We start from the raw sequence: 19,122 nt of genomic DNA on the forward strand, positions 1-19,122 counted from the left end.
CGATCCTGTGAGAGGCTTGCTTCCCTCGTCCAGCGAGCACCGGATCGCTGGCATTTGTTTACCTCTATCTCTATAAACTTGTGAGTAAACGCTACCCATCTGGGTCCTCCTCCTGTTCTGGTTCTGACATGCGCTGCTTTTTTCGGTTAGACTCCTATCACTTTTTGTTCTGAAACAGTTGTAATAGATGTATTGTAGTTTTTTTTAAGAAAAATAAGTAGTTTTTAGGCAATCATAATTATAAACTAACTCAAGTGAGGAGGTTCATTATTGATCATTACTACCATGTAATTACTTGAATCGGATAGATCGCCCACCCCGAGTATTCTTGCCAAACCAGCAGAAGCATAAAAAGGAAGTGAGTTTGAACCAATAAATAATAGTCAGCTCTGAGTATGAGTTTGCCCAACTAGTGTCCCTTTATATGTGATGTAACTTGAGTTTTTACTTAATACCCAAATCTGACTAAATTTGTATTCCTAAAAAAAAGGTGTCGTCACAAATATTAACTTTTTGTACCTTTTTTTTAAACACACACTGACAGGCTCAAGGAGTTGAACTTTATTCTGCAGAATCACACAAAAGGAATATTCCACATCATGAAAAGGAATTGTAAAGAAAATACATTAGAACTTGTAATTTGGCAGCTTCCATCACAATGGTAGTTAGTTTTGTTAAGAAAATATCTTGCCAAAAAATATTGCATTCATACATCTCTTGCCACACTCTTAATTATAGGTTAAAAAAAACATATAAATCATTTTCTTGTGACAAGCTTAACTTAGCTGTGACATTTTGCATGTCTGGAAATAAATGGAGAAATCATCTGAAATAATTAAAGGGACACTGTGTAATATACATACCTGTCAACCTGTACAATTTTGCCGTACAAAGTACGTTTATTATGCATTTTAAGACGTGTATGACGTACAAGAAAATCTGTACGGAAAAACTTAAATTTGTCAATGATGGGTACCATCCGGTATACACCGACTATCACGAAACGGCAAATCAATCAAGTCAAACGAGTTCACCACGGTATCGTTTTTTTCGTTACAAACAAGGCGAGCGTTTGATGCTAATGTACGCATGCGTCTGCCTCTGTAGTGCCTAATTTCGACTCCCCTGCAAAATCTCCCCCCCCCTCCCTCTCGTGACCGCGCATTCTGCTGCGCTTCCAACAATGGCAATCGTATTCGATATAATAAGCTTATTAAAACGATAAAACTATTGTCGGAAGCGCAGCAGAATGCGCGTTCACGCGAGGGGGGAGGATTTTACAGGGGAGTCGAAATTAGGCACTACACATCAATGGTTTATATTGTAGTTTGGTTTACAAAATAGAAATGCCAACTAACTTTTTCCTCCAAAAATATCTTTATTTACAAATCTAAATTTGAAGTGTTATCAATGGATATTTTAGTTACGCTGATTACAATTGTTCTTGATTTTTTTTTTAATGATTAAGAATATGTACAGAATGATATAATGAAACACCATGTACATTATAACATGTTAAACTACATAAATAAACACGTTTGGAAAAAAATATGGTGTCGATTTTTTTGTATTTTGTAAGGGAAAATACGACAGTTTATAAGGGCATGGAGCCGTGGAGCTTGACAGGTATGAATATATGACCAAAACATGCAGTGTAACCGAAAACAAGTGCAGCAAAGAACAAGGAGGATTATGAACTACAGACACTCAAATTGATCGAATTCATACCTGTTAACTTTCACGTTTTCCGTGTGTTTTATACCTTTATCGATTATTTCAAATGGTGAATAACAACTTTTGTTCAGGATTTTTTTGCTATTTCTACGTATATAAGCAACACTAACTTGACCGTAAGTGGGGAAAGAGCTAACAAAGAGCCTGAAATAAGTTTATTTTGTTGTTTATTTGGTAAATGAAACACCTGTTTTGAACAGATTATCTTCGTTTTTATTCTACATAGTCTGTCTTTCTATGAGTAAATAGGTGCCTTATTGTGTTTTTAACATTTATAATCGCTTAACAGGGGACATTGCAATCGTTAAAAAGGGGAGCAATTAGCTGGAGTCCATTTGAGATGTAAATCATTATTGCTCTCACAATTTACATCATTTTCTCACACATGGACAACTCTACTCTCATGCAGACATACTCATACCCATGGACAAATGCTACTAAACTCTCATACAGACCGGGAATTCTCATGCACTAACACCACTATACACTCTCATACATTAAGAAGAGAAGAAGAAGAAAGAAAAGAAATTCTACTATACTGCGAGAGCAAGTATGATTTACTTCTCAAACGGCCTCTCATATGTATAGTAGTGTATGTGGGAGAGTATTGTATTATGTGTGTGACATAGTAATGTGTGTATGAGAGTACAGTAGTATGTGTAGTATGTGTTGAGTATAGTAGTATACTGTATATGTGAGAGTAGAGTGGTGTTTGTGCACGGGTATGACTGTGATTGTATAAGAGTATTGCTGTGGATGTGTGAGGGTATGATGTTAAATGTGAGAACAAGTATGATTTACTTCTCAAACACCTTCTCATATGTATAGTACTTTATGTGGAAGAGTATAGTAGTATGTGTGTATGAGAGTACAGTAGTATGTGTTGGAGAGTATAGTAGTATATATGAGATATTATAGTAGTGTTTGTGCATGGGTATCACTGTGATTGCATGAGAGTACTGTATAATCGTGGATGTGTGAGAGTATGATGTTGAATGTGAGAGCAAGTATGATTTACTTCCCAAACGGCCTCTCATTGGCAATCATGTCAGCCCACTGTAGGTGAACCTCATGATGACTCCAATAAATACAGAATTCTCAACCTATTAGTATTTTTTTTAATTTACTTGTGTATGATATTATGTGATAATTTATGTATAAGTGCTTATTATGCAAATCAAAATCATGTTTTACCATTAGGAGGCGCTAAATAATAAACAATGTCGCTTTAAATTAAAACTGACTGCAATTTTGACAGCACAGTCAATACAAAGTAATAAAATCTGTTCAGAACCAGTTACTTTAAAAAAAAGTCATCCTTCCGCTTGAGAAAATATACGGTAGTTTGTTTAGTTGCTGGGCCACTTTTCTTCCTTTGCCTTTGTAGCTTTGGGTTTTTCTTCCTTCTTTCTTTTTGCGCAGACTTTCTCCGTCTGAAGGATAAGAAAAACAGTCAAAGACCATGTCCTACTGATACTACTCAGCTTTTGTGTCTTACCAATTAGTCTTCCTCTTTGTCTTCCTCAGTGTCATGGGAGTAACCTGCCGCTGCACACACAAACACACAGGTCAGTGGATGAGTTTATTTACGTGAAATCCGTTCTGGCCCTCTTTATTGGAAAGAAGACACCGTCCTTTTTTGAGGTAAGTGTAAATACAACACACATTTAGTGCACTATTTGACTGTTTCCTGCAGAGGTTTTCGAAGTGATGCAATGGGTTACGCTTCACCACGTGTTGCCTGAATGCACATCCATACTGAGAATGTACAGCAGGTTGCCACGCAGCTGTAAGGCAACAGTCCTCTCAAGGAAAGGTTGAACTTGGTCACAAAATACTCAATTTTAGTTTACATGCATTATGCAATCGATGTCAACCAGCGTGAGTGGTTGTATGTCTATGTGTTTCCTTTGATTGTCTGACAATCAGTCCAGGGTGTCCCCTGCCTAATGTCAGCTGGTACGGGCCCCAGTGCCCCCGGGACTCAAGTTAAGATAGGCAGTTTGGGAGATGAAGGTATTAGCAAAACTGGAAGTTTCAAAATTAAGTGATGATAAAATAAAATTGTCACACTCTTGCAATCAGGTTCCCTGTTTCTTTGTAGCTTATCTTTCATTGTCTCTCGTCTCTCTCGACCTTGCTTTATTTGGTCAGTTTTGATTTTTCTCCTCAGAGCTGTGGTCACTTGTCTTGATTTCCCTTTATCACGACACTAGGTTGTCACTATCTGAACGATATGTCTCCTTAGCTCTGTGCTAGTTTGGTGTCTTTCAAGTCACGTCCCAAGCATTCTTGTCTCAGCGTGATGTTATTCCAGTGTACCCAACTCTTGCCTGCCCTTCCAGATCATGAGTACTGCCTGACAAACGCTGTTTGGATTAAACTTACCCCTCGCCTCCATCTTGGACCACAATTGTTGCCTTGCTACCTGTGTACCACACCTTGCACCTTAAAGGACCACTGTTTATTGTTTTTTATTTAAGTTTCCTTTAAGTCTTATATCACATTATGCTAATACCACACATAATCTCACTGTAATCAATTACAACAAAGACAAATATTTTCTATTCTATATCCACTGTGTAGCAGTAATCATGTGCAATATTTCTGTGTCCTTGTAACATCAAATGACATGGACAAGTATGTGCTTACACAGTGCAACTGGTTGCCATTGTAATGTTTAATGCAAAATACTGTAAGACTTTGAGACCCGTGACAAGTAATAAAAGATACAAACTCACCAAATAAACCAACCCTTGCAAAAAGTGTGTTGATGTTGTGTGGTCTCTGTGGTTTTCGTGTTCTGGACGTAAGGATTCCATGCATTCTCAAACTGCCATGATAAATCTTTCCTCCATTCCCAAAATACTTCCTTGGCCAATATTTTGGGAGGTCGGTGGTTCGCGCCCCGGCCGAGTCATTCCTAAGACTTAAAAAGTGGTCGGCGGCGCCCTCTGTTGGCTGCGGCTGCTTCGGCTCGCTACAACGGGTCAGGTGCAATCGACATTTCGTTCTGTGTACATTGTTACACAGAATGACAATACAAGGAAATTATTATTATTATTATTATTATTTTGTTTATTGTTTTTGTGACATTACGTAATGGGCTGCAGTTGTCCATTCTCTATGCTGGTTGGCTATAATTGACACTGATTTGCAGAGGTTTTGTGTGAATTTTCCCTTACTGTATCTTCTGTGGGCAGTAATCTTTGCTCTCAAAAATACACCTCAAACATCTGGTTCATGTTTGGTGTGACTTTAGCACTGTCAGTAAAATAAGCAAAAAATAATAGAACTTATCTTTCTTTGGCTTTCTTTGTTTGTCTTTGTTGGGTCATTAACATATTCTAGTGTGGTTTATGTGGAAAATGCAGGTTTAATTGTGTCTATGATCCCATCATTGTTAAAACCAGGTTGGTGTCTTAATATTCTACTTTATACTAGTTTGCAGTTTTGTGGGGGTTTTTTCAGTGAGTTTTGTTTATTTTTACCTTTCTTTTGTTAATTAAACCAACTCCTTTTGCGCACACACCTGCCTCCCTGTTCCTGCTTCCTTGAACTTGGGTCCCAATCCCCGAACGAACGTGTTCTGTTTGCAGAAAACAATGAGTCTTAAAAAATATGGAAAATGCCTCTCTAAAAACTTTGTTTAAAAAAAAAAAAAAAAACAATTTAAAATTGGATTCTGAATAATATTGTATTTACGGGATGTAAGTTAGGAGGCAAAAATGACCAATTTTCACTCATTGTACTACGAATGACGTCAAAGTTGCTCATGGTTAGGCCTTGAGCAACTGTGAAGTCAATACTGATATACAACAAGTGGCAAAATGGCTACGCGAGGCAGTTAAAAATTGGTAAATTTTGCTGCTTTGGTTAAACTTCTGTGTATATGTAGTTAACAGTGACATGCAGTCAGAGAGGCAGTTGACTCTGTGCCTCATCTGTCTTAATGGAAATTTAACATTAAAATATATCAAGTGGTTATATTTATTCAGTGTTAAAGTTCTTTCTCATTTAACTTCACAGTTTTTGGTTTGTCTATTTCAAAATTGCTGAATTTTCATATTATGTATACTATTTATACAATTAGTATGTAACATTTTACTGTGCTGAAAATCTGCAGATACAGAGTCAAGCACGCAATTCTCTTGCCTCATAGCAGAGGGCTATAGTGAGACCAATGAACCTGATTGGGCGCGCACCTCAGCCCCAAACAATAAAATTAGTCATAGTATTAGCAAGCTAACAGCAAGTCAAGCCATCCAGTCTTTTTTTCTCGTCGCATGAATTTTTGAATGAGATGTGTATTTATTTGGTTGTAAATCTGACTGTGCCTCATCAGACACAAACTTCACTGCACTTCACTGCAGTTGGAGATGGTTTACTTTTCAGATATTAAAGTGTTTTAAAAGTAAAACCAGTCGAAGTCTTTTCTCGAACAAACCTACCAACACTCCAATTACATGCATGGCTGGCTGGTCGGGATGTGGTTGGTCTTGCTGGGCATTTGCATTACATAACGTGAAGCAACAAGGGCTAAACGGAGCTCAGTGAGAGTTAGTGACTGAGTCTGTTGTGTTGACTAAAGGAAAACGCACGGAAAACACACTCAGGACGAGGGTTACAGTTTGTGGGTGTGTGCTTGTGCGTTTTTTGTGTTCACACATTACTAATGTCTTGCCTGCTGCAGACAATGTAGTTCATGCAATGGATTGTTGAATTGTTCTTTTCGAAGACAGTTGAACAATTCATTGCGTTTTTTGGTTGCTAGCCAACTGTGTGTTAGCTTTCCGCATAGTTACAACCGTGAAACATGCCATGAGGAGTGTCAATGTTTATATATTTTCCTATTAAATACTTTCCATGTGTACATAAACAAGGTCTTAATCCTTAGCTATGAAAATGTTTGAACATGATTAGTGACCGCATTTGCATGGATGACTGATTTATTTGGGCTTGTTGCAACATCACACTGATTTCCCCCCAAATTTGTCAATATTTGTCAGACAATCATAACTTAACGGTTTAAAACCTGTTATAACAGCTTGAGATTCATGTCAGGATGCAAGTCTGACAGGTAATAATATGGCATTAAATCAAGTAGCACATTTATAGCTGTCAACATCATATTATTGTTTTTTTTCCGGAAGACTGTATTGTCCCCAACTTAAAATTATAAAACAACAATTACAAACAACAGCATGTATAATTCCTGCTGATATCAGATCATTGATTGCATTTGTGTACGTTTTTTACCTTCAGTTGATGGTTCGGAGGCCTGATCATTAGCAGCGTCTGGTGATTCGTCTTCAATTACTGTTTGTGTCAATGGTGCTGCAGGAGTTTCAATGATGCATTTAGCTGAAGAGGCTTCAAAATCTGTTGACATGTCTGGGGCTTCCCATGACGAGATCTGTAAAACTAAAGTTGAAGATTTTGGATCCTTTGGGACTTGTTCTTCAGCTACTAAGGCAGGCTCTGAAACGAAGGTTGATTCTGCAGGACCTGAGGGCTCTGCTTGTAGAAAATATCCCGAAGGCACTGCAGGAGATTCATTGGACTTTTCGGCAACAGGTTCTTCTTCAACTTGTGTCTCATCTGTACCTGAAACTATTGGAGTAATCTCTGGAATGGTTGCTATTGCAATTCCGCTGTCTACAACCGCCTCATTTAACTCGGATGTTGGATCTTCTACTTGAGCATCAGCTGTTATCGCTCCACCTGGTTGTTCAACTTTCTGCGAAATGGCCTCTGTTACAGTGGTGGATTCAAGTTCATTTAAAGTTGGAAGAGGTGGAGTATTGTTCTTCATAGTCTCTGCATCCAGGACCTCCTGTATATCTGCTAGAACAGATCCAGCAACCAGGTTGTCAGGTTCAGGGAATTTTTGAACTGGGTCAGCAGATTCCAGTTCCATAGCCGGCACAGGTTCAATATCTAAAGTATGTATCTCACCTTTCATTACTTCATGTAGAAGTACTTCACTCTGAATTACATCATCATCTTCTGGGGCTTCAACCGTTGTCTTACTAATGTCATCATCTTGGAAAGTATGGGTATCTTCTTGTTCCTTTTCACCATCTCCAATAGCAGTTGTCCTTGCCTCTGAAATTGTTTTGGCCATTAGAGGTTCCAGAGTTTCCACAGTTTCTACAGTAATATCAGCAAATCCAGAGTCACTCGATGCTTGTGCTGGACTTAAAGCTAAAGAAGCTTCACAAGAAGCTAAAGCAGCCTTGTCTTCATTGACCGGAACGAGTTGTGATCCAAGATCAGTCAAGAGGTCTTCCCTAAAGCCAAGACCCTCCAGGACTTCGATTCCTTCTAATACTGCCGCTGCCTCATTTTCAATTGCCTGCTCCCCATCATTATCTAAGGCGCTTGCAGGCAATTGCGGTTCGTCCCCTTCGGTCTCTGCAATAACGTTGTTTCGAGGAGCTGCCAACAGAAAACAAAGGCGTAAGGATTCATGCCTATTTACACGTCAACAATAATCTGCTAAATCATCACTCCATTCCAAACACATACAAATACAAAGGTAAGTAAATTTGAATAATTGTGTCTACAAGGGTCAACCACAACAAATGAATCCGAAAGAATTCTATAAATCTATCGATCTAACCTGGTCATTTCCCTCGAGAGGGGTGACCGACAGCAAGACACACACATACAAAAACAAAGAAAATAAGAAAAAGTAGCAAATAACACAAAAAAATTGACCATGGCCAACCCAAATGCCCAAACATCCAAAAAAGTTAAGAACCTCGGCACTCAAGGTGGTCATGCTTTCGTCCCTCCAGATGAAACCGGACACAAGAAAGCGGCCATGTCACTCGGGTCAGAACAACATGCTACATGTCACAACATACTCTTTTGTTCAACAGCAGGGCCAGACAGCTCTTACTGCTTTACCCCTGCCGCATCATACAGGTGCCCTGCCCATCCCTTAGGACGCGTCCAAACATCCCACTATCCTTTCACAACACCTCTCCACCCATTCCTATCACCAACAAGAACTCTAGCTTCCATTACCTTTAGACCTATTTCCTCCAGTGTACTCATAACACCATCCAACCCTAACCTTAACTCTAACCCCTAACCCTAACCCTAAAAAAATAGCAACTCCAAATATCAAAGGCAAAAACTCTGTCACAACAGGTATTTTTTCTAAACACTAAATTAAAGACAGCAACATAACCATGAGGCAGGGAGGATGTCAGAAACTTAAGTTTTCATTTCCTCAGTTTAAAAACATGACTTATTGATTTCAAGGGGAATCCCTGAGGCTCTCCCAAAGGAAATAAGCACATGTGACAATATGGTTCTGTGGCACAGCCCATCTTGACTCATATTTACTGATATTATTTGTGTTTTAACGTAATATCAGATTTTGAAAGTACAATAAAAAAGAAATCAAGTGCATATGTTAAATAGGTAAGTCCATATTAATTTAATAAAAAATGATGTTTGATTTTGTTCAACAATTGCCTTCAAACAGGACTAATCAGAACTGATTTAATATCTGAATTGCTGCACGGGCGGTTCAAACCAACAGCGGCCTTGTTTTTCTAATTGGTATGATGTTTTAGTGGTTGTCCTAGCCTATTTGGACTCAACTTCTTATAATAACAACCTGGTAATGACTTAGTAACAACATAGTAGTAAAATGGTAATTGTTCACTTTAGAAATGCATATCAGACAGGTATCCCTTCGTGCCAACAAGTAAAAAAGTAGCTCTCAGATTGAAAAAGGTTGGTGACCTCTGGAGTAAAGAGTTCAATCAATCACGTCGACGCTATTAATGTAAATGCAAAGGCCGTAAGTCTGGTCAGACCCAAGAAATGCAATGAATGCCAGTTCCTGCACGGATGACTGGTGTGTCAACATGATTTGTCTGCTAGCAATGATGAGCTGGTAGTCATAATATTGACATGGGTGAGGGACGGCATTCGGGGGACTTATTGGAAACACTGCTTACTGGGATTGCTGGCAAATGGTATGTACAAGTCACATCAGACAAACCGAGGCAAATAAAGCACATCAACTGCTGCCATAGATATAGCTAAAGTCGTTATAAAAACGTCAATATCCAATGGTTCGTTAATTTAATTCCAATCTTGACCAAAAGTCCTTTTGACATTTAATTTTAGCTCTGTTTCGGACTTGGTTTAATCCAAGAATCGATGTCTAAAATGTATATTGGTTAGCCCAGTGTTTTTCACACTTTTTCAGCCATGGCACACTTTTTTTCATTAGCCATCCGTCAAAAATGTAGAAAAACTAATTCCTGGCATCAGTTTTAATATCATTTTTTTCATGTTGCCTAAATTGACAGTATTACGTTTTTCTGATCATGTTTGGACAGCGTGGCTCTGGATGTAATACTATTTTGGTTTATAATTTTACTGTCATTTTGAATTTTGGTAGATTTGTAACCTGTTTTATTTCAAGTTTTATTATATCTTTATCTGTTTTTTTTCCAGAAAAATAACTAAAGTAAAACTTTAAATCAACAAAAATACTCTGCCAGTGGAATGAAAAATACCTAACTCTTTGTTTTTGTCTGTTTTGTCATGCTTTGGTAAATGAATAAGTAATTATTAAAATCAGCAACATTCTGTGAGAAGATGATCTTTTGAATAAGAGTATATCACGTCTGCAAATTACAGTTATTTGGGGGCTCTGCAAAATACTTGATTTACACCTGTTTATTTATTTTAATGGTACTAGAGGAATTGGAAAATTGTCTTTGAAAGTCCTTTAAAACTGCTTGAATTTAGCAAAAAAAATGTTTACAAACGTTGTCGTTAGATACATTAACTTTATGTTAATTTTTGTGTAATACATGAGTCCAGGCAATATGTTTCACATCATTTTAAAAAATGCATGAATATTAAATGAAAATCAAAAAACAAATAATCGTTAAGTAAATAAAGAAGTTGCTTGGAAAAAAATCCCCAAAACTGTGCAAGAACAAGTCAAATCAAGATTTTCACAAAGTATAAATAATGTGCATAATAATGTATGAGCTATGTCATAATTTTGATTAGCCCTAGGGCTCTGGAATGCTCTGCTCTCTGAGATTCGATCTGCAACCTCAGTGGAAGTGTTTAAATCAAGGCTTAAAACACACTTCTATTTTATGCCTTATGAATGACGTTGACCTCAATAAGCAGCTAACCGGACATACAGTACTGTTACTACCTATATTTCATGTTGTCTGTGTATTGTCTGTTCAGCCCTTTGAGACTCTTTGTGATAAAGGGCTATACAAATAAACATGACTTGACTTGAACCAATTCATGGAACAATGGAACAATTTGATGGGATACAGAAAAACAAGACACCACTATCGAACAATTAAGACTGGAACTTAAAAAAGACTTAGTCTTGGTTGATATTCCTTAATATTGCAATGTTGTCACATTTGTTGTCTTTTAACTGTTGTCTGTTCAAAAAAAGCGTGGGGAAACCCCAAGTCATAAAAATAAATGAATACTATTTTTAATTAATTTGATGTATTTCATTATTTTTTGCAGTGCAATCTGAAACAGCTTCTTCAAACAAATAAGTTCTAAAATAACTTAGCCTGAAAATCCGTTTAAAAGACAAAAAAATGCATCCTGCTGCCACATACTGGTATGAATGAACATTAGACTTATTCAGCTGATGACTGGAAGAAAGCAACTCATCCAATGCGGTCCATATGTCGTTCGCTAATACTTTGAGGCTAATTAAAATCAACGTGATGTCAGGACCAGAACGGAAACAGGACCCAATTGCGTGATGTTTACCACAAGTTTTATCCAAAGAGAGAGGAAGGGCTGCGCCCACGATCCGGTGTTCGCGGGAAGCAAGTCGCTCTCGGATTCAGACTGTGATCCGAACACGGAAGTGGATCTTCCGTAGTAAGCGATGGCGGTGTCAGGGACGGAAAACTGGTCAATAGCCAGGACTGGTCGGGGTCGGAAACGAGTCGTAAGCCAGGACGGGAGAATGGAGGTAGTCAGGGACAAAAAGAGGTCGTAAGCCGGGACGAGAGAGCAGACGTGGTCAGGATCAAAACAGGTCGTAGCCGGAGACAGACGGGAGCAAAACAGGACAGGTGCGAGTCAGGGTCGAAAAAGGTTTGCCTAGTATACACTGAGGTTCGCAGACGGACTGACAACAGGGGACTGACAGGACAGGGTTAAAATAATGACGGGGAGCCAATCAGAACCCGCGGCGGTTGGCGCCAAATGAGCGGGGCACAGGTGATTAACATCAGTAATCATGACGGTTAAACCTCATACCCAAGTGGAACGACAAGTTATTTGGTTTACTTTTTGATAAAGAAAGATATAAATCTTGCTAAACGTTTCCTCGTACATTCCCTATTAAAAGGGAACATTGACCAACAATAGCAAGGACTGTCATAATGCATGTGTGGATTGTTGTTCGTGTTTTACTATGTCAATGGACAATTGTGGTCATTATCATGTGAAGAAAACTGCATGAACCCTAACCCAGAGCAGACCACATTGTAGACCAACCAACAAACTTTTCAAGGCATTGCTATTTTGAACTAATATGCAAAAATAGAATGTATTTTAGAAGTTCACGTAACTGTTATAATGTTTTGGTCAGAAGTCAAGCAGGAGAGCACACTGTGTACCGAATCACAGGGGTCGTATGCACACCCACTCTAGCAAAGCTACTGAATGAAAGTAACTTGATACATGTTACATAAATGTTGATTTTTCCATGAAAGTGACAACTTACACAATGTGGCCCCGTTGCTCTCCTCAGGCTTCGTACCTGGTTTCTTTTCTTGATCCACAGTCTGTGCACTGGATGAGGAGCAACCCATGTTTGCAGACACAAAAAAAACTTTTTACGAAAAGTATTTTTGAGCAATGTAGTAATCCTTCTTCTTGTTCTTGCTGTTATGACTTGCACGGTTCTGCTCCTTGTGTGATCATGCGTGGCCAAAACATGTGTTGTTCTCTCTTCACTGTCTACCTCATGCACACGCTCACATTGTCCACACTGAAAGAGGAGGAGGAAGTTGGCAAACATAGATGAGGGGCTGTTTTTCCCCTTTCTCACCTTAACAGTATTTCCTCCCCCTACCACTTCACGATCAGCGATCCTTTAGCTGCCAGAGCCATAGGCGTTCAACTTCCTGTGGTGTGTCATGGGCCAGTAAAGCCTGGTAATGCTCATCCCTCTCCATGTGTTTTTTTTAGGTTGAGGTTCGCTCCACCACAAGGAACAGATAGTATTGGTTTCCCTGTTTACCAGTGACAGAAGAAGCCTCATGATCTGACTCAGATACAGCACTTTCATCATCTGGTCGCCATTGTTGGTTTAAACCAGTGTCACGGTTGCCATGGCGCCCAATTGGCCGCACCCGTGGGCGCCAGCTCAAGCTTTTTGACAGATTGGCTCCCTGTCAGTATTTAAACGCTGTCCTGTCAGTCGCCTTTTGTCGGTGCGTCTGCAAATCTCCATTTTTACACAGCAAGCCCTTTTTGCCCGTCCTGTGTTTTTGCTCTTGTTTTTCTCCCACCACGATCTGTTTGATTTAGACTTTTTCCGTTCCCGACACCGACACTTCCGCGGCTGAGCAACCTACTCCCCGCGACCAACGATCTCCAGATCGAGTGAGCGCTTCTTTCTCTTTTCCCCAATAAAACTGTGAGTAACGTTACGCGAGTGGGTCCTGTTTCCTGTTCTGGTCCTGACAAGCAGGGGTGTCAAACTCATTTGAGTTTGGGGGCCACAAGGACTGAAAAAAAACATCACGGGGGCCAGACTAATAGATTAAAGAGAAAAAAGAGCGAGAAAGAAAGAGCGAGGGAGAGAGAGAACAAGACGAATTGACGGAAAGAAAACACAAGAGAGAGAGTGAAAGAGAATAAAAGAAAGACAAAGGGAGAGGCGGAGAGGTAGAGAAATAGGTGAGTGAAAATGGGAAAGAGAAAAAACATGGAGAAAGAGATATAGAAAAAGAGAGACAGATACATCAAAGAAAAAGAGAAAAAGTCAGAAAGAGAAAGTGAGAAAGTAACATAGGTCCAGTAGCTTTGCGATTGGAGTCTGGCTTTGTCAACCTCAAGTGGACATACAGTATTACAGAGGGCAGCTGATTTTTCCTCTTGCTCTTGTCTCGGTGTTGTCTCACGGGCCGAATAATAAACCTCGGTGGGCCTGATTTGGCCTGAGGGTCGCAACTTTGACACCTGTGGTTTATAGTCCACCCACACCTCCCAACATTTACAGGCAGAGGCCCCAGCAAGTATGTCAGTTTGTAACACCTTCTGAGTATCCTGATTCCAGACCCTGCAAGTACTTTATAACCAATTTGTTACTGAAAAAAGTAATTACTTACAGTGACTAGTTACTTCATTAAAAAAGTCATTCAGTTCCCCTTTAGATTCACTGATCCCTTAACAGCCTGAGTCGATGTGGCACCACTGAGGCACCCCGATCTTGCAGGCGGTCTTCCCATGAGCAACATGGTTTCAATTAGATAAAAAAAAGAAGTGTATCTGCTTGGTACTTATGAGTCTGAACTAACCGGAAGAAAGCTACCATCAGTTCGCATGGCTCTTTGTTTCTTTCTTTACCAACACATGGAATTGCACAAGCCCATCAGAGCGTCTTCTGCAGTGACAGTGAAAGAAATATCATCATTTTGGAATAAAGCAAGGAGAAAAACATTTTCAAGCATGGAGTTTGCTAAAAAAGAACAAAGGACGACAAATAGCAACACACAAAGCCAAGGAAAGTGAGTGCAAAGAAGAACTTGATGACTTGTTTAGCATCGCTCATGCTAATGCTCTCAACATTATGACAATTCCAGAAGAATAAAGAGTTTTTGTTGGCTCAAAAAGCAAAGGGAACAAAGGGGTCAATGACAGGTGAAATTAGCAGAGAAAGAAAAAAGACTTGAAGAAAATACCTTGAAACGACGCCTAGAATCTGAAGCTGAGCAAAGAATTGCGAATGAGTCAGTTCAATTATCATGTAGCAGTAGTAGTTCAGAAGATGATGAACAAGGAACAAGTCATGACATATCAGGTGTTGTATCTCAAAGAGGAGGAGAGGCATGAATAATGTTGTAACTTGAAGGCCTGGATCATGGCACCTCTTGCTGCAAGTGCCCCTCTCACTGATTTGCAGCTTTTAAAGTCTTTGAATATTCAAACATAAATGCTGCAATATCTAAGGCTGCCAATCTCATGTGGTAGGTAACACCAGAAATGGTTACACACGCTTTGTTTTACCATCAAGTCAGTGCATCAACGAAACAACTCATGGTGGCTGCAATGAAAAATAAGGACAACATTGATGAAACTGCTGATCAGTATTTTCAAAAGAGGATATCTGTAGCTTTAGACACTGTTACGAGCAAATGTCAACAAGACTTTGGCTCCTCTAGATCTAGCACTTTCTTCAAAATCATGGACCTTCCTGTTGGCTATCTTGATGTTGAACCACAGGAATGGGAATAGTGGGATGACTTCAAAGAATCTATGGAAACTGTTCAGGCAATCAGTGTGGTCAATGATCTTGCAGAACAAGGTGTGGCGCTGATTCAGGAATACTGTGGTCATGTCACAAAAGATGAACCTTATCTGCAGCAAATTGCTGAAAAACACCTCAAAACTTTTTCTGACAGCCGACTCTGAGTTTTTCTCACTGTTTGTATTATGTACCTAAGCCATCATTATTTTGTGTGTGTAATCGGCTTAATGTGCGCTAATCCAAATTCATGCAGTGATTGAGCTACTTGTAAATATCAATTTACATGACTGAAACTTCTGCTGTGTAGTTTTTGGTGGAAGTGGAACATTTTTGTGGGGTAAGATAAAAGAATACAAGTCAAGTCAAGTCAAATTTATTTATATAGCCCTTAATCACAAAAATGTCTCAAAGGACTGCACAGGATTACAGTTACAAAATTACACAATTACCTGATCTTAAACTAGCAAACCAGCATGCGGGCAAGGAAAAACTCAAAAACCTCAGTGTGAGGAGAAAAGAGAAACCTTGAGAAAGGACCTCACATGTGGTAATCCCCCTTCCAGGATTGAACAGGGTGAATTACAATTAGCATTACTGTACACAGAATAGTAAACACTAGGTAAGATGTTGAAAATGTCCGGAAAGAGCATGACATCAACGACGACGCCAGCTGGTAAATGCAGGGGTTGACATGCTGCAGGTCAGACCCCGGTCCGCTGACCCATCCCAAATCATCCTTCTCCTTCGTATCAGCCAGGCAGGCCTCAGAAAAAGACAGGACAAAACAGAATACGAGGTGGGCATCAATCATATGCTTTGGAATAGAAGTGTGTCTTAAGCCTCAATTTAAAAACTTCCGTTGAGGTTGCAGATCTTATCTCCAGAGGCAGGGCATTCCACAGCACCGGGGCCCGGATGGAGAACGCTCTCGAGCCCGCAGACTTCTTGGCTCTCGGAATCACAAGTAGACCGGCATTTTCCGAGCGCAGACTCCGTGCAGGAACATAGGGGGAAATCAAATCAGAGAGATAAGAGGGTGCAAGCCCATGCAAACATTTATATGTTAATAAGAGAACCTTAAAGTCACATCTTAAGTGGACTGGGAGCCAGTGCAAGTTGGCCAATACAGGTGTAATATGCTCAAACTTTTTAGTCTTAGTCAAAAGTCTAGCTGCCGCATTCTGAACCAGCTGCAAACTTTTAATGCTAGACATCGGGAGACCAGAAAGCAATACATTACAGTAATCAAGCCGAGAAGTAATAAACGCATGAATTAAAATCTCTGCATCTGATTGGGACAGCATTGAACGAATCTTCGCAATATTACGGAGGTGGTAGAAAGCTATTCTAGTAATATTTTTCACATGTAACTGAAACGACAGATTAGGATCAAATATAACACCTAGATTTTTGACCGAGTCACTATGGGTGATATTACATTTGTCTAGGTTCAGGGTAATGTTTGAAAACAAATGACGACAGTGAGCTGGACCAATAATCAACATTTCAGTTTTTTCTGGGTTAAGGCGTAAAAAATTATTTGACATCCATCTTTGAATCTCAGTAAGGCAATCCTCCAGATTTCTAAAACTTAAATGTCCAGTTATTTCCAGTGGCACATACAGTTGAGTGTCATCTGCATAGCAATGGAAACTAATATTATACTTGCGGATAATGTCACCAAGCGGGATCATATAAATACTAAAAAATACATAAAAAGAAAAATATTGGTCATATAAGCTCCACCCTAATATACAGTATGGAGAATATCTACATGAGGAGAAATTCAGTGTCCTTGAGACAGCGCCACCGTAGGTGTATTTAGTTGTATTTTAAGGTTTGGATTAACACCCTTCCGGGATTTGCATATCATGGATCGAGGGATGCATGTGACAACGTAAGAGAAGCAGGAATACTTAACGATAAGAGGACATTATAATGAAAGAGCTGCGTTTTTAAAGTAGCAGAGCAACATAGTAACGCACGCAGTAGTAACACCGGTAGAATTATAAAATTCTATTAATAATGCATTACAGTACTTGTTACCGAGAAAATTGCAGTCTAGGAATGCCTTCTCTAACACCGGCGGCCGTTGTGAGTGTTGAAATAAAATTGCGATTTGATTAAAGGTGATATCCGTACCTTCAAAAATATTCTAATTGCTGACGTCATCTTGTGTTATTGTTATTGCAGCCTATGTCAAGCTACTTGTATGGCACGTGTACTCGGTGTCTAGCTTCTTTTTTTATTCCTTTTGGGGGGTTTGGGTTGGCATTAGGACTGTATTTGAAACAGTCATTTTCTTCTCCTTTTTGGCATTGATAACACAAACCGGACTTATTAGAGAAGATATTTCATTTTAAAACCTTTGAGGGCACCTCAAACTACGCACCCTACTTTTAGGTTGTAGAAGGCTGAACTATCCATCCATTCATTATCTGCACCACTTTTCCTCAGTAGGGCCGCGGGGGAGCTGGAGCCCATCCCAGCTATCTTCGGGCAGTGGGCAGGGGACACCCTGAACTGGTCGCCAGCCAGTCGCAGGGCCCACAGAAACAGACAACTCACTCCCTTATTCACACCTAGGGACGATTTGGACCGGCCAATTGACCTGACATGCAAGTTTTTGGAATGTGGGAGGAAACCGGAGTGCCCGAAGGAAAGCCACGCATGCACGGGGAGAACATGCAAACTCCACACAGGATGTTCGACCTCAGAACTATTATTTTATAAAATCAACTGCACTACTTACCCATTCACATGTGGGTGCTAAAACAACATGGAATCCAACTTGTGTTTGTTCTTTTTTATTTTACAAATGTCAATATCACAGTTTTGCCGTTCTTGTTAGATCTTCTATCTATCTACCCTGGTCATATCCCTCGAGAGGTGTGACCGACAGCAAGAGAAACACATACAATTACAAAGAAAATAAAAAAGGGAAAAAGTAGCAGGGTCAGGGTGACACAACACACTCTTCTGATCAAAAGCAGGGCCATACAGCTTTCACTGGTTTACCCCTGCCGCATCAAAGACGTGCCCTGCCCATCCCTTAGAACGCGTCTAAACATCCTACTATCCTTTTTACAACACCTCTCCACTCATTCCTATCACCAACAAGAGCTTTAGCTTCCGCTATATTTAGACCTCTTTCCTGCAGTGCACTCTGAACACCATCCATCCACATCAATCGCGGCCTTCCTCTTGGTCTCCTTCTACAAAATATGGTGTAAAAAATTTGAATTAGCAAATAGTTGCATTAGGAAACAAAACCATGGTTTAGCACTATTTTGAATGTATATTAAAGAATATATCGAACAGTCCATACCTTGTGATAATCTGTATTTAAGAAAATGATCCATTTTCCAAAATATTAGCATTAGTTTTATATTTTACTTTTCATACTGTAATATTAAAATATGTCACTGCATAAAAGGTCATTATTTTAGGAGATTCTAAATTGCATACGTTTTTGTCATTCATTTCCCCACCTATTTATTTGTAATTATTGCACCTCATGATAATTCATATAGCGTGTAATTATCACTTTATGATCATCAACAGATTTCCTAATATATCTATTCATTCTGTTATTATTTAGTCTCTACAGTGTTTACGCGGGTTTTTGTTTGATTAGAAGTCCTTAAATTTCATCGATACTCTGCACAAAGGACCAATGTGATGCTGTGATCTGGGAGACTTTCTACTGACGTAACTTTCGTTTTTGTCTGAGCCCGCCCCTATTATTTATAAATGGTTGTCAGCCATTTTGCCAATGCACTTGTGAAACCACATAGCCCTGTTTTGTACTAACAGGCCCAGAATATTCCGTTTTGTTTTGATTTGTTATCGTCATAAAAAGTGCTCGCTTT

The 19,122-nt window shown here is 39.4% G+C and overlaps 1 protein-coding gene across 6 annotated transcripts; it reads right to left on the reverse strand.

Moving 5' to 3' along the window:
* Window positions 1-1,309: 1,309 nt before the first annotated feature.
* On the reverse strand, window positions 1,310-12,750 carry LOC148371772 (uncharacterized). 6 transcript variants are annotated; one of them, XM_088326357.1, is made up of 6 exons: window positions 12,500-12,750; window positions 7,693-8,175; window positions 6,994-7,578; window positions 5,226-5,323; window positions 3,233-3,282; window positions 1,310-3,167 (listed from the first exon to the last, which is right to left on the reverse strand). In XM_088326357.1, coding segments are annotated over exons 1-6 (1,305 nt in total). In that variant the 5' UTR covers window positions 12,588-12,750; the 3' UTR covers window positions 1,310-3,166. The 6 variants fall into 6 exon arrangements, with proteins under 6 accessions (XP_088182483.1, XP_088182482.1, XP_088182479.1 ...); XM_088326356.1 differs by having other exon boundaries at window positions 6,994-7,581; XM_088326353.1 differs by having other exon boundaries at window positions 6,994-8,175; window positions 12,536-12,750.
* Between the last annotated feature and the right edge of the window lie 6,372 nt (window positions 12,751-19,122).

This window comes from Urocampus carinirostris, chromosome 2 (genome assembly GCF_059441175.1).
Source record: "Urocampus carinirostris isolate Australia breed hairy pipefish chromosome 2, RoL_Ucar_1.0, whole genome shotgun sequence".
Taxonomy (NCBI): Eukaryota; Metazoa; Chordata; class Actinopteri; order Syngnathiformes; family Syngnathidae; genus Urocampus; species Urocampus carinirostris.